Below are 16509 nucleotides of genomic sequence, written 5' to 3'. Positions count from 1 at the left end.
GAGTATTGTGTTCAGTTCTGGGCACCACATTTCAAAAAAGATATGGAGAAATTGGAGAGGATCCAGAGAAGAGCAACAAGAATGATTAAAGGTCTAGAGAACATGACCTATGGAGGAAGGCTGAAAGAATTGGGTTTGTTTAGTTTAGAAAAGAGAAGACTGAGGGGGGACATGATAGCAGTTTTCAGGAATCTCAAAAGGTGTCATAAGGAGGAGGGAGAAAACTTGTTCATCTTGGCCTCTGGGGATAGAACAAGAAGCAATGGGCTTAAACTGCAGCAAGGGAAGTTTAGATTAGACCTTAGGAAAAAGTTCCTGTCAGGGTAGTCAAACACTGGAATAAATTGCCCAGGGAGGTTGTGGAGATATTTAAGAGTAGGTTAGATAAATGTCTATCAGGGATGGTCTAGACAGAATTTTGGTCCTACCATGGGGGTAGGGAACTGGACTCGATGACTTCTCAAGGTCCCTTCCAGTCCTGGTATTCTATGATTCTATGATTTATGGCAAGAGTTGGGGATTACCAAAACCACAGGACTAGGCTTAAAAATGAAAAATCCTGAGGTTAATTTTTTTTCAGAGGAATCTTTTTGGTTTTTGACATTTTGACAAGTAAATGACTCAGATCAAACGGAAATCAGAGAGAAGAGAATGATTTCTTGCTTCAATCCTATTTAAATCGCCAATTGCTCTTAATTGAAGTCACAGAACCATAGAACACTTTGATTAAGTATCTTTGTGGACATGAGTGCTATGGTATGAATGTATTCAAACTGGACCCAGTACTTTCCAGCACAAAGACTCTGGGTTCCTCCACGGTCTCCCCTTGCCACGTGGAGGATTGCTCTATCTCCATGAATGCCAGAATACTGCATCCCTCGTATCCTTCAAGGCAGGACTGAATGCTTTTTTTGTTTTTCTTAAGGCTGAGCTGTTTGGACATTTTGTGGGGCAGGACTGGGATTTTCCCTTTGACCTTTCACCTATGAATGTGCAAAGGCATCCCACATTTTAGAACATGCATCAGAAGATGCTATGGGCAGCTTGAATAAACTGTATTGAGAAGATTTTCCTTCCTGGCATCCTGAAATCTTCCTATCTCTATATGACAGGCTTTTTGTGCAAGGCACTGCAGGAGCCAAGCCATTCTTCTTCTTAAAATGAACAGAGAATGAACAATTTGAAATCAATTAAAGAAAACAATTGGAAAATAAATCCTCATCATGTTGTTAACAAATTTTTCTCTAATAGAAGTGAAAATTCATATAGGAGGTGCCATACCATTCTCCTTTGAAGATACTAAAATATCAGGGATATGACAAACAATTCTAAAAACATACATCCTCACTCTTACTTACAATAACTGTATTAAGTTAAACATTTGTTGTCAAAATACTTGTATATTTTAAAAACGTCTTTGTTCTATGTTTCCTAGACAAGTCATGAAGGTGTTATAGAACAAAATGTTCATTAAAGATGCTGAGAATCTTTGTGTAGCATATAGCTCTAGTTTTAATCACTAAAGGGGACAGGGCAAAGCATTTTTCTACTGAGTGCACCTTGAGTCAGATATTGACATTGGCTACAGCTAGTTGCAAAGTTTATGAAGAGTGACTTGCCTTTTTGCTAAAGGTTAGAGTGTTCACATGCACATAATAACAGTGCTCAAACCACAGCTGTATTTCAAGTCATGCATGTGTTTGGTTTTAGTGGCTTGCCAGTGAGAGAGGAATTAGATAGAAATTCCCAGTTCACAGGAGAAATGATGAAAAGGATATAGGCAATTTTTAGAATGCACAGGAAGTTGTCTGAGTCACAACTTCCACATTCCTTTTGAAAAATACAATGTTTAGATCGAATTATTATAAATGCCATAAAGAAATATATTTCTACTTCTGGAAAAGCATAGGATATGAAATATCCTTCTTCTCCTTCTTAGAGAGAGAGAGAGAGAGAGAGAGAGAGAGAGAGAGAGAGAGGTCCCCGTTTGGGTGCTCCAGGTTGGATGCACCGCCGCCGAGCCTCAGAGCGAAGATTTCATAGCAGTGTCTTTGGGACCGTGCAGGTGTGCACCAGCAGTCGCATGCTGCTTGCATGAGCCCCCCTCCCACTCCTCAGTTCCTTCTCAACTGCCTCCGGCTACAGATGGACTCAGCAGTGCTCCCTAGCTTCTTCGCATCTACATGATTATACTTTTTAAAACCAGTTAAAAGTCATTATAATAGTTAATTAGTTAGTGAGTTTTAAATAGTTAATTACTGCGTTAATTTTAAAAAAAGAAGAAAGAAAAAAACCTTAATTAGTTTAAGGGGCTTTCTTCTTTTTTCCCAGTTAATCCCTCCCTAAGTTTTTCTGACTGCTGACATTGGCATGCCTCGATCACCTGGCTTTAAATGCTGCACCTCATGTAATAAGCATAGTCCACTTTCGGATGGTCACTCTCAATGCCTCCACTGCCTTGGAGAGCAGCATATCACTCAGAAATGCCCTCATTGCACAAAGCTTAAAATCATGGGCATGGAAAGACAGAGACCTCCAACTCAAATTATTTTTATTAGAAAACTCAGTCAGACCATCCTCTGATCCAGGCCAACAGCCTGAGGAACTCAAGCAGTGGGGATCCAAAAAGCAAATCTCCTCAACTCCTCAAGGGGCTACGGCACCGAAACGGCATCCCCCTCACGGCCGGTGCTGAGAGTAGCGGTGGCACCATACCTCAGGACGTATGACGCCGCTGGTGTCTCTGGAGCCCCCAGCAGAGACAAACTGCGCATGCACTAAATCGCACTCTGAGGTGACAGGCTTCAAATTGCCTGCCTCATTAGCTGCAGCACCATCTGGCAATGATACAATCTTGCCGACGCAGCACGAGAGCACAGCGCCGACTATGTTAACAGGTGCCTCAGCTTCCACCTCAGAGAAGCCTGATGCACCACAACTGTCCTTGGCACTGAGGCGTGATTCAGTGCCTCAGATAGCCTCTGTGTTCCCCACTGTGGCACCGGCAACACCTGTTGGGCACTACACTCAGCACAGAGACTTATTAGTCTCATCCACTTTTAACTCACCATTTTTACAACCTGAGTGCTCTCCCGCTATGTTAACATCACAGAGATCACTCTCTCAAGAAGGATTTTCATCCAAATCTGCTGATGACTTCTCTAGGGGTTTTTCACCAGAGAATTCTCCTTACACAGCTCGGAGTATTTACTCTCCCAGATTTGGGAATATGCCTCCGTATTATGGCAATCCTTGGGTACTTCCACCTGAGCCTTATCCCTATTGGCAATACTGGGGCAAATGGCAATTTACCAGAAACACCAGCACAGCAGGAAGAGACACAGAGTGCAATACTCCCCCTCCAAACAAATACAGGAAGAGAACCCACTCTCACAGGAGGCTGCGGCGACTCCTGACTCAAAGGACCCCCCTCTACTAGAGGGAGGATCTCTTGCCCCAGCGTCAAAACGACTTCAGACGATGCTACACATTTCCAAGATCTTTTAAGCATGTAGCTGCTGAATTAAACATTCCTCTCCAGGTGGTTGTGGAAAATTAACATGACCTAACAGACATACTGCACTCAGTAACACCATTAAAGATAGCATTGCCAATTAATCCAGCAATAATGAAACTGGCAAGGATGCTGTGGCAAACTCCGGCATCAATCTCTTCCATGGCTAAGAAAACTGATAAGAAATATTATGTCCCACCCAAGGGTTTGGAATTCCTTTTTTTCTCACCCAGCACCTAATTCTCTCATGGAAGAGGCTGCACAACAAAAATCCAAACAGCAACAACACCAGCCTACTCCATCATACCGTGATAGCAAACGGCTTGATGCATTCGGGCACAAAATATATACATCTTCCACTTTATAATTTCGTATTTTGAATTATGCAGCTTTATTGAGCACATACGATTACAGAAATTACAGCAAACTGAACAACTTAGTTGCAGACATTCCTGAGGCTAAGAGACAACAATACAAAGTATTGAAATCCAAAGGTCACACAATTTCAAGAACAGCGTTACAAGGTGCCTTAGACGCTACTGACTTGGCTGCACATTCTACAGCAACATCAATAGTAATGAGAAGGTCATTGTGGTTTAGCTACACTCCATTCCCCAGGGAGATTCAATCTACAATAGAAGATCTGCCCTTCAGTGGCCAGAAGCTGTTTGCAGCTCACACCAATGAAATTCTCTACTCCATGAAGGAATCCAGAATAATTATTTGGTCTTTGGGAATCTACAACCAAGTACCTATCTGAGACCTTGATACCCTCCATATACACAACACTACAATAGACAAGACAACCAGCAGCAGAACAGAGGCAAAGGCAGAAACCAATGACGTCGGCCTTCCTCTACCAATTCTCAACGGTCATAGCAGTCCACAAGCAAATTTGATCATCAAATCGAGAGTCTGGAGAGCCTGTCACCTATTTCAACACTGCTGAAGCAAGCAAATCTCTTCCATCACCGATTGTTGCCTTTCTTCAACAACTAGCAATATATAACCTCTGATAGATGGGTCCTGCTGATAATTGAAAAAGGCTACCTTATTCCCTTTGTGTCCATATCTCTTCTCCACCCCCCTTACTCATCCCTCTTCAGGGACCACTCTCACAAAATCCTCTTTCAACAAGAAGTAGAGTACCTCTTACACGTCGGGGTGATTGAACCAGTCGCTACACATTTTAGGGGCAAGGGATTCTACTCCCATTACTTTTTTATAGAAAAAAGATGGGGGCTTCGAGGCCCATTCTGGACCTTTGAGCGCTCAACAAATTCATACAGAAACCAAAACTAAAGATGGTAATGTTTGCTACCATATTGCCAGCATTGGAAAAGGATGACTGGTTCTTGTCCCTCTACTTAAAAGATGCATATTTTCACATTGCCATCCACCCTGCTCACAGCTGTTTTCTTCGTTTTGTTGTAGATTCTCAACACTAACAATACAAAGTGCTTCCATTTGGACTCTCTGTGGCACCAAGGGTCTTTTCAAAGGTGTTGGCAGTTGTCACAGCGTACCTGAGGAAACAAAGTGTTATCATATTTTCTTACCTAGATGGCTGCCTCCTCAAGTTGCACTCTCACAACGATTCCTGCTGCTCTTTGTTGGTCACAAGATACCTATTCCGACACCTAGGCCTTCAGATGAACAAAGCCAAATCGACGTTCTCTCCTACACAAAAGATACAGTTTATAGGAGCATGCCTCAATTCGATAATGGCCATCGCATCCCTAACTACAGACCATTTTCAAAAAATTGTGGCCTCAGTAAATACCTTACAATCCAGCCCCTGCTCAACAGCACTCAAATGCCTTTGGCTGTTGGGACACATGGTGGCATACAACTTTGTAGTCGGTAATGCCTGCCTTCACATGAGATGTTTACAGAGCTGGCTGGGACAGGTGTACAAACCCAATGTCCATCCACTATCCAAATCCCTAGCCTTTCCAAGGATAGTAAAGGAATCCTTGCACTGGTGGCTGAGCCCACAGAACCTGTGTTCTGGAGTCTCCTTCCACCTACCATAACCATCTGTCTCTATGACAAGAGATGCATCCCGTACAGGATGGGGTGCCATTTGCGATATCATACCTATCAGGGCCTGTGGTCCATCACTGACAAGAATTTGCACATAAACATCCTAGAACTCTGTGCAGGTCAGGAATACATGCAACAAATTCCTCCCATTCATCACCAACAGACACGTCAGACTGTATATAGACAATGTCGCAGCAATGTTCTACATAAAAGGTTAGGTCGGAACCTGATCTTGAGTGCTTTGCACAGAGGCCATAGCACTTGGGAACTGGTGCTTGAAATACAACACAATTATCACTGCAGTGCATCTTCCAGATGCCCTGAATAAAATGGCAGATGCACTCAGCAGAGCCCTCCTGGTCGAACACAAGTAGCAAATGAACCCGCACATATTGGAGGACATCTTCCACCTGTGGGGTCATCCTACCACGGACTTGTTTGCCACACAGTCCAACAGTCAGTTTCCCCTGTTCTGTTCCGGGGCACGAATAGGTAAGATCAATGGGGGATGTCTTCCTAATTGCATGGACAGCTCACCTATTCCATGCATTTCCTCAAATACCCCTATTGAACAAGGTAGTTCACAAGGCAAGGACGGACAGGGCTCATCTCATACTTATAGCACCAGCATGGCCACACCAGCCATGGTTTCCCTTCCTAGTGGCGATGTCCCGTGCCCCACCGATCCATTTACCTTGCGTGAGGGATCTCCTTTTTCATCTGGGCTCCCACTATGGCCATCTGAACCTCCACTCCCTACACTTGAAGGCGTGGCTCCTGGATGGTTCTCTTCCCTGGAGTTGACCTGCTCACAGCAAGTACAAACGGTCCTTCTACCCAGTAAGGTGCAGAGCACCCGCAAGACTTACCTTCAGAAATGGAAAAGATTCTCGACATGGTGTGCTCGTCACCACCTGGTTCCTTCAACATCCTCCTTATCTAACATCCTTGACTATCTTCTGCACCTTAAACAAGCAGGCCTCACAAGTTGCTTCATTAAAGTTCACCTTGCAGCCATTGCTACGTTTCACTCCAAGACAGACGACTCGTCCATATTTGCTCATCCACTCACCAAGAGGTTCTTAAAGGGCCTGAAGGCACTTTAGCCAGAGATCAATCCACCAAAGCAACCACGGGACCTGCGTCTAGTATTGAATGTTCTAACTAGGCTACTCTTTGAACCAGTGGCGACCACCTCATTAGTACACTTGTCCATGAAAACTGTTTTCATTGTAGCTATTACCTCAGCCAGATGGGTAGGACAGATTGCAGCCCTAATGTCGGATCCCCCATACACCACCTTTTTAAAAGTCAAGGTCACTTTACATACCCATCCCAAATTCCTCCCCAAAGTACACACATCCATCCATATCAACCAGACAATACATCTTTCCACTTGCTTCCCCAAGCCACATGTCAACTCTTTCGAGATGAAAATGCACATGCTTGACCTGTGCAGAGTGCTCTCTTTTTACCTGCAGCGACTGAGACCGTTCTGAGCGTCTTCCAGACTATTTGTCTTCAATTGCAAACCACAGTAAGGGACAGGCCGTCTCATCACAGAGACTCTCCCACTGGATCTCGGATTGCATGAAGTTTTGTTACACACAGTCAGATGTGCTGCCTCCAGATAGCATAAGGAAACACTCAACCAGAGCCATGGCTACCTCAATAGCATTCCTCCATAAAGTACCCATAAGAGGAATCTGCATAGCTGCCATGTGGTTCTCCGACAACACATTTGCAAAGGACTACGCACTTATGTGGGGACCTCTTTCCAACCTGAAACTAGCTAAGGCAGTTCTTTCCACCACTTTTTGCCAGATCCAAAGTCTCTACCTCCCTAATGGGAAATTGCTTTGTAGTCACCTAATGTGAAGCACCCACGGGGATATCTCTCTTGAAGAGGAGGTTAGTCACCTTAATAGTAATTGACGTTCTTCGAGATGAGAGTCCTCGTGGGTGCTCCATAACCCTTCTTCCTCCCCTCTACTTCAGGATCCTGGCTTTCTCAAGCCATGGTTTCAGGATAAGGAAGGAACTGAGGAGAGGGAGAGGGGAGCTCGCACATGCACAATACCTGCAGCCTAAGGCTATGTTTAGACTGCAAGCCTCTTTCGAAAGAGCGTCTAGACTGCAAGAGGAACTTTTGAAAAAGCAAGCTGCTTTTTCGAAAGAGAGCACCCAGGCAGTCTGGATGCTCTCTTTCGGAAAAACCCCTGTTTGCATTCAAGAATGCCTTTTTTTGAAAGAGCACTTTTGAAAAAAGGCGTTCTTCCTCGTGAAATTAGGTTTACCGCCGTCGAAAGAAAAGCCGTGTTCTTTCGATTTAATTTCGAAAGAATGCAGCTGCAGTCTAGATGCAGGTGAAGTTTTTTTGAAAAAAGGCTACTTTTTTCGAAAAAAACCCTGAGTCTGGACACAGCCTAACAGCGCATAACTGCTGGTGCGTGCCTGCGTGGCCCCAGGGACACTGCTATGAAATCTCTGCTCTGAGGCTCAGCAGTGGAGCGCTGACCTAATGTGAGCACCCACGGGGACACTCATCTCGAAGAATGTCAGTTACTATTGAGGTGAATAACCTCCTCTTTTTTTACTTAAGAGTAGCAATAGAGTGGTGAGTTGGCTTTTCCATGACCTATTGCATATGTAAAATACAGCATGTGAACCTACTAAATGCTTCAACAGCCTGATAATAATCTCTGTACTCAAAAAAGGCTGAGGCAGTGCTCATTGGAGTCAATGTGGGATTTGGCTTCTGACTTCGGTGTGTGTAGGATTGGGCTCATTTTAGATCTTGTCATACCAAAACAAATAGTTTGTTCTTCTCCTGCCTCCACCAGTTATATTAACCTAGTAGCTCAAAGGAAGGAAGAGAATTCAATGCAATCATGTGGTGCTGTCCTACTGCAGGAGTTTTTTCTTAACCCTAGTTTATGCACTAAAGCTTAAATATTGCTAAACCTTTCTAGAGATTAACCTAAATAGTGTAACTACCAGTGTTATTCTTGTTAATTATATGTGTATCCCTGTAAAATGGCATTTTTTAAAATGCATCCATCATGTTTGACACATGCAAGTACAGAAGAAATTATTTTTTTTCGCTTTGCAGCAGTTTTCATTGGACTGATTCCCATTTCCCACTAGTGTGAGAGGAGAATCAGATCCAGTATCTTATGCTATTTTTAATCTTGCTAAATTGTGCTCCTTTGTAATATCCTGTGATGGTAAACTACACAAGGTGAATTTACTCTGTCGGTGTCCATTTATGTTTTGTACCTTTATAATGGATTACTTTTTAAATGTGGTGTTTTCACTGAAATCTGAGGGAAAGCCGTAAAGGCAAAATGGCCTGTTTCAATAAGACAACAAAAGAACATAATGGTCTGTTAAGTGGGGGATTCTGAATGCAAAATGGGAAATATTTCTGGGAAGGGAACTGATTGGTTGCATGTTGCTTTCTGGAATGTTTTCATCTTAGATGGAAATTATCCCATACTTGATCTCCGCCCAAAGATTATCAATTTTGGAAAGCATAAGGAAAAAATGGTTCAGCTATTTTGAGACATGTGAATGTGAAAGGAAATAGTTTTCCTGTATGTTCTGAATGACATGTATAGTCCCGTGTATCCCAAATGGCTGAAGCTGGAAGCCATTTTAATACAATACTCTGTTGAAGAGTTAAGCACATAAAAGTCAGAACATTCAAGCCTGTAACTTTTCTGCCACGGCTGGCAAAGTTACATATACACTAGGGGAGTATTTTGAGTGGATGTGGATATTTTTTGTACTTACGTGATTTCTCTGACATGCCTATTTGTTGCTGTACAACCACTGGAAATTCTGCTAGATTTCCTAAGCACATAGCTACATATTGCATCTTCTTCTTTAACCCCACACAAAAATCCTGCAAAAAAGCCACCATAGTGTAGTGGCCTGGGGCTGCTCTCACTGTAGGCCAGCTAAGCATCTGCCTAAGGCAGCAGATATCTGGGAGAAGAAAAAATGTTTTAATGCTCATGATGTAGTCTTCTGCTGCTGAAAATGCTGCCCTCCCAGATCATTGGCACACACGCCCTTTAGCAGCTGCACCCCTAGTATGCTACTGTGTACCATATAGCCTGTCCTCTGCACAGAGCCAATGTATAGTTACCTTACTTGCGGAATAACCTTGTAACTGAGAACCCGGAGAGGAATGCATAGAGCTCCACCCACTGTACCACACAGCTTCCTCCTACCCCACTGACCCACATTTGCATTGGCATAGAACTCAGGCCTTGGTAACAAGTAGCTCTCCACCCAGTGTACCACACAACTCTGCCCACTGCACATGGCTTCACCCATAGGGGAAACACACTGAAGTTTTGCCAAAGGTGGCAGATTGTGTTGTGTGACCAAACATTTTAGGATCACATTTGGTGGGAAATAAGGATGATTACTTTTGAGGGTCCTAAGATTACCCAGATTTCATGGCTTGTACCCTAAACATGTTCCCCATTGCATCTCAAAATGGATGGGATGATCTGTTCTTTGATCTTCCATTAGTGAATTCGAAAGTGTTGGAAAAGGAAAAATGGTTTGTTCTAATATCTGTATTCTGTAACGATGTGCTTGGCCTGGTTTTGTGTATGTAAGTGAGGTGAAGGTTATAAAGTATGTGTCTGTAATGAGAATTAAATGGTGGTAGAAGCCAACGTATAGTAACCTTACTTGCGGAATAACCTTGTAACTGAGAACCCGGAGAGGAATGCATAATAAATCTATCCTCTGCCAGTTTTAGTTTATGTTGGCTCAAAACCTGCAATTGTGCAGATGCTAACGGGCAGGTTGCTAAAGTAGCTAGCTCCAGAAGGTTTAATGTCAAATTTACAACACTTAAGACGGCATTTAATTATAAAGAGGCCTTTGATGTTATGAAAAGAATGCTGATTTTTTTTATGTCAACTCTTCAAGAACTCTTGCCGGCCTTCTGCATCTCTGCTCCATATCTAATAGTGGGGACTGTGAAGTAATGATGTATATTGCAATCTGTCTTTAATAAAATGTCCTATACTAATGTAATGCTCAGGCATCAAATGGGGAAAAAAATCTGATTCCTTGTTAAATGTCTAAATACATGGCTAGAGGTAAATGTTTCTACGAAAAATAAATGTGAATCTAAAAGGTAAAAGTTGTATTTATTTATAGTCTCTTCTCTGGTACTCATTGCTGTAGTAATTTAGAACCTCGCAAATACCAATGAATATATCCTCATGGGATAATAGTATTATTCCCTGTCTATAAAATGGGGATTTGAAGTATAAATATATTAAATTATTTACTGACAGTGAAACAGTCTGTGGTCAAGCTGGGAATATAAACCACATCATTTAAGTCCCATTCCAATGCCTTTGCCACAAGCCTCATCCTTCTTCTCAATCATTATTGGTGCTGACATTTTCTGGTTTTCAGAGTAATTCACAGCTCTTCCATGTAAGGGGCACCCAGCTTTCACACAAGTTTATATAGAATACTTTCCCGGAGGAAAGTTTGTTTTAGACTTTACATTTAGAAAGTGTATATACTGAGATACAACAGATGGTTAATGGCAAAAGAAGCATGAGGAAAGATTAACTGGTCAGAACAGAAAATCTAGAAGCTTGTAGGTGCTCAGTGAATGTGATAAAATCAATCCTCTGTTTAGCTACCCTTCCCTGTGACAAATAAGTCAAATTCCTCTGCTTGCAAGACACGCCTACACAATACAACATAGTCCATCTTCGCTTACTTTAGAGTTGACCATTGAGAAAATAAATATAAAAAATTGGCCACCACTCTTGCCCCAGTCAATGTTTGTATTCATTCCGTGCTCATATTTCTTCACATTAGCAAGCAAGATCAGTGTCCCCTAACCAGCAAAAGCTTAGAAAGACAAAGCCAGAAAATTTGTGGCAGGATCCCACTTATGAAGTAGAATTGAGGGCAATAGGTTGGCTGGGACAATGTGTTAAAGAAGAAGGCTCACTCTTCTTCTTTGCATTTTCTAAACTTGATGTAAATCTCATTGAAACCAACAGAAAGATTCACCATGACTGCATTGGGTTTTGGATCAGGCCCCAGATGTGCAAAGTGCTTTACAATGTGCTAATCTTTTGTTAACTATTTGTGGATTTTAAATGGAACATAATGGATTTTTAGAGAATATATTGGATAGTTTGTGAATATGCTGAGTTCCACATGTATATTATTATTATTTTACTAGAACTATGCCTATGAATACATTTGAACTACTGAATGGTTCACTGCAGTAAAACTGCTGCTTGGTCTTTTATGTACTATTTGTAGGAGTTAGATACTTTATTTGTAGGTGTTAGATACTATGAGCTGTTAGATACTTTATTCTCTCCTCACTAGTATAATAAAATCAAACAATGCACTGCTAGGACTTGCCCTAGCAGTTTTAGCTGCCGTAGTTCTCACTGTTCCCCAAAATATAAAGGTTTTATTAGATTTAAAATATTCCCAATGAAAGCCATGAATATTTATTGGAGGAGAATACAACTTTTTGTCCTGAAATGTCTCAGTTATGAATTTGCTTTTTTGGCAGGCATGATTAAGCCACACTATTTTGTAATCTTTTCTGCAATAATAGCCTAATTTAGGTCTCTGAGTGAGTTTAACAAAGCTTGCAGCAAAACCCAGAATTGTTTTTGAAATAATTTTGTTTTGTATGAAATGTAAATCCAGTATTTTCTACAGCTGCATCTTTAATGTATTTAAACATGTGAAAAATGTATTTTCCTTTTTTTAAAACTTAGATAAAAATAAAAATATATAGCACTATTTTGTAGACATTAAATGATATAGTGTACATGATACTTACAAATATATTTAGTATTGGTAACTGTCACAAACAGGATAATGCTTGATCTGTTTATAGTTTTATGTGCGTTATATTTAAAATTGGACAAACTAATTTTGCTTTTATTTGTATGATACTTGTTCTTAAATGAATCTTGCAGACAACAGTGATAGAGGGTAATGCTATGTATAATCTATATTTAAATCATATTGACCAACCTAAAATCTAACTTTCCAGTTAATAAAATCTCCATTCAAAATATAACTCATCAGTGTTTCTTTATCTCTAAAGATTTAGGTGCATTCTCATTTGCTATGTTTAAAGTTTTAATTTGGGCTGTAGAATGAGTTACATTTTGACATGTGAACAAATGTTAGTCAAGGCTTGTCATTTTCCTACAGAAATTGGTTAACGGGATTCTTACCTTTGAATATTTATCCAATGGAGTTAGACACTAGAGCAGAGACAGCTGGTGTGGTTAAACTAGGCTAAATTTATTACTGCTTTATTTAATGACATATTTTCTATAAAATTGAAGTAGTGAATGCCTCAGCCCTTTAGCTGGCAGTAGAAAGATGTCACATTTTGACTAGTTTCTAGATATCTCTGGATAATTAAGTAGAAGCAGTGGAAGAAACAAACCAAATCATGCTGAAAAATGCAGTAGAATAGTTTTTATATTTTTTGTTGTGGTCATGCTCTTTGGACCACATTGTGTACTTGCACTGTTATACATTATGTATGTTTCTGTGTAAGTAAAACTACTCTTTGAAATGTATTAACAAAAATAATATGAACATTATAAGGTAAAAAAAAAAGCTGTGGGTAAGCACCATAGTTCAGTTATGTGGCCTCTAGGTCTCTGTTGACCATACTTACATGATCAGTCCCATTGGCTTTCTAGGGGCTGCTGGCATGAGTGAGAGTAGCAGTACAGGAAACCCTCGCCATTCACAGTGCCTGCGCTCCTGCCTCCACTATGAATGTTGAAATTCCTGACTACTGGGAGCTCCCTGTGGCTCCCAGATATACTGTGGGGACCAGGAACTGCTTGAGTTCCACCTGTTTCCCAGTCCCTACTTTTCTCCTCCCTCCACCTCGCCCCCATGCTGCGACAGGAGACCCATTAATACACAGAGCTGTGAATCCGCAAATCATGACAATTTCTTATAGTAGGCTTTAAGGTGGAGATTTTCAAAGGAGCTTAAGGAAGTTAGTTGCCCAAAATTGAAATTCAGTGAGAACTGGGCTCCTAACTCCATTGAGAATCCCAGCATGAATGACTAAAAATACTATTTGTAGATGTTAATCCATTGCTGACAATCTGAAAACTTCATTTGAATGTGTAGAAAATGACCATCAATCTAAATAAAGAGCTCAATTAATGGTATGATAAAAATAAATTCAAAAGACTATGTTTGATGTAGTGTCTATCTTTTCTTTTATCTTTGTAGGTTACATATTTGGGGAAGGTATCCACAACAGGAATGCAATTTTTATCAGGCTGCACAGAAAAACCTGTCATTGAATTATGGAAGAAGCACACACTAGCCAGGGAGGACATCTTCCCAGCCAATACCCTTCTGGAAATCCGCCCCTTCCAAGTCTGGCTTCATCACCTGGACCTCAAAGGTGAAGCCACAGTCCACATGGATACCTTTCAGGTGGCACGTATTGCCTACTGCACTGCTGACCACAATGTCAGCCCAAACATCTTTGCTTGGGTTTACAGAGAGATAAATGATGACTTGTCCTATCAGATGGACTGCCATGCTGTGGAGTGTGAGAGCAAGCTAGAGGCCAAGAAGTTGGCTCATGCCATGATGGAGGCCTTTAAGAAGACTTTCCACAGCATGAAGAGTGATGGCCGGATCCATAGGAATAGCTCATCTGAGGAAGTGTCTCATGAATTTGAATCTGATGATGGTTGACTGAACTCATTGGTGGTGCAACAAGGGCAAAAATTGCCTAGGGAATAGGAGCTGATAGATGAATAAGCAACAACTGATATCTGGAATCAAAGACTGCCAAACACATGGCTGACCAGCTTTTTAAGTCAAACAAGCAAATCAGTACCTAAAGCTATGCATCATTAAAGTAATTATGTTACATTGAAATCTGCTGCTGATGTAAATGTGAGGAAAAAGCTCCCCTTCCCCATTTCACCTCCCCAACCCATTTGCCATCAACCCTTTACAGCCTGGTATAATTCAGGTGTTCAGTCTGAAGTTGATTCAGTACAGTTTGCCTTATGAAACTCATCAAGCAATTTTAACAGTAGATCCTCTAGGATTAGTAGCTGGGATCTGACGCTGCCATGCATCAGCAAGTGAAAAAGGAAGTTCTTTGGTTGAGAGAAATGAATCCATTCCCACATCATACAGCAAAATCTTTCAACCTTATCTAGGCTGAAACAGCCATGTCTAGGCTTTTTGACAAATGGTCTGACGTTCTGCAGTTTATTCATATTTCACAGATTTTTTTAAAAGATGCTTATATTTACACACTATATCATATGCTATCCTTTATTTTATTCATTTTGCCTATTTTCTTAATGAACCTGCAGCCACCCGTCTCCCACCAAACAGCATTAATTACAATTTCCAAAATACTAAAAAAGGGGAAAAAACTCTATAATAGCTGGTAATACAGTGAACCAGCTCCATTCTTCCTGCTGAGAGTTGAGTGACATGTTGCTAAGACCCATGTTCTTTAACCAGTTGAACTGGAAATTATGATCAACCTCAGGTCTGACATGATATGAACATGATAGCCTTAACGCCATAGTAGTCTCCATCAGCAACCTAGTACATATAATTTGACATTGCTTGTAAAGCTGGGTCATATAAGCCAGAGGTGTTACCATAAATAGCACAGTGTCTGATAATTAAAAGGCACTGGTCCTTTCAGAGTCAGGTTTGAAATGATTTGTTTGTTCTGGTTGAGAAGATTACATTAAGCTATCCTGCACTTTTCCTGGTCCACGGACTAAAAAGTTCGTAACTCAAATAAAAATAAAACCTTTGGTTCACTAAGAGTAGAAGAATAGTTTGCAGGTAATGCTGCTCCTTTATACAATTTTGTTCATAACCATGGTAATGTTAGGGGCACTAGGGCACCTTACAGAAGCCTTAAAAGAAAGCTATGTGTCTGTGTTTTGTGTGTGTCTATATACATTGTGTGAAAGCGCATATGTATGCCTGTGTGTATGGACAATGTTAAAGCATGTAGATTGAGCATGGAGACATGGTGAAAAGGACTCACAGCTCTTGAAAATATGCTTGTTGCTTTATAATGTATGTAAACTATTCTCCAGCATTCATACTTTAATAAAAATATGTTTGAGTTAAAGCTATGATAGTTTTAGGCTCTGTTTCCAGTGCAAACTCAGCTTTTATTTAAGTATCTTGGGTTCTGTGTTCCACTGATATGTTTTTGCAAACACCAATTAAACTGTATTAAAATTGCTATAGGCTTAGTTATATATACAACCCCCAGACAGTTAATAGGATTAAAAAGTTAATTTATTTACTTTTAAAATATTCCATTCCATTCCAAGAAGGACAATGGGAATTTTCATGACTTCCTGTTGAACTGAATTTATTACTAGCTAAGATAAGTTTTTAACTCTTATTTTAATGTGTGTGGAACCCAATCCATACAAGTTGGATCTCCTTGGTCCAACACCCACGTAACAGACCAGTCCTGAACAAGGAAATTTACCCGACCAGTGGAGGCCCTCAGCCACTGGCCTCCCAGCCTGCTGACTGTCTGCACCACTGGCTTTGCACCCTGCCTCTGACCCCGCTGGATGGTCAGCCCCAGCCAGCCTCCGCCCCCCATACCACTAGCCCCGGCCCTGGGCTGACACAGGGTCCCAGTCCTAGGCTGCTGCTGAGCCTGGGCTGCTGTGAGCTCTCAGCCCTGAGCTGTCATGGGCTTCTGGCTCTGGCTGAGGCTGCCAGATGCTGGCCTGCTGCCACTGGACTCCCAGCCCGGGGATCTCTGGTTCAGGAACATCTCGCCTGACTACGCATGTTGCCAGAGTGTTCCAGTTTAGGGAGGTATGACCTATACTTTCTGCTTTCCAGTAGGTGGCAGACATTTT

The 16509-nt window shown here is 41.4% G+C and overlaps 1 protein-coding gene across 2 annotated transcripts in view; it reads left to right on the top strand.

Annotated features, from left to right (window-relative positions):
• PID1 (phosphotyrosine interaction domain containing 1) overlaps positions 1-15756 on the top strand; it is a 171758-nt gene extending 156002 nt beyond the window's left edge. For both annotated transcript variants that reach the window (XM_025182996.2, XM_006119881.4), the window contains one exon: positions 13856-15756. In XM_025182996.2, the coding sequence (XP_025038781.1) occupies positions 13856-14332 (477 nt within the window). In that variant the 3' untranslated portion in view covers positions 14333-15756. The remainder of the gene's footprint in view (positions 1-13855) is intronic.
• Positions 15757-16509: the final 753 nt, after the last annotated feature.

Source organism: Pelodiscus sinensis, chromosome 10 (genome assembly GCF_049634645.1).
Source record: "Pelodiscus sinensis isolate JC-2024 chromosome 10, ASM4963464v1, whole genome shotgun sequence".
Lineage (NCBI taxonomy): Eukaryota > Metazoa > Chordata > Testudines > Trionychidae > Pelodiscus > Pelodiscus sinensis.
The sequence above is the reverse complement of the archived record's forward strand: the minus strand, read 5'-3'. Positions and strand labels throughout refer to the sequence as shown.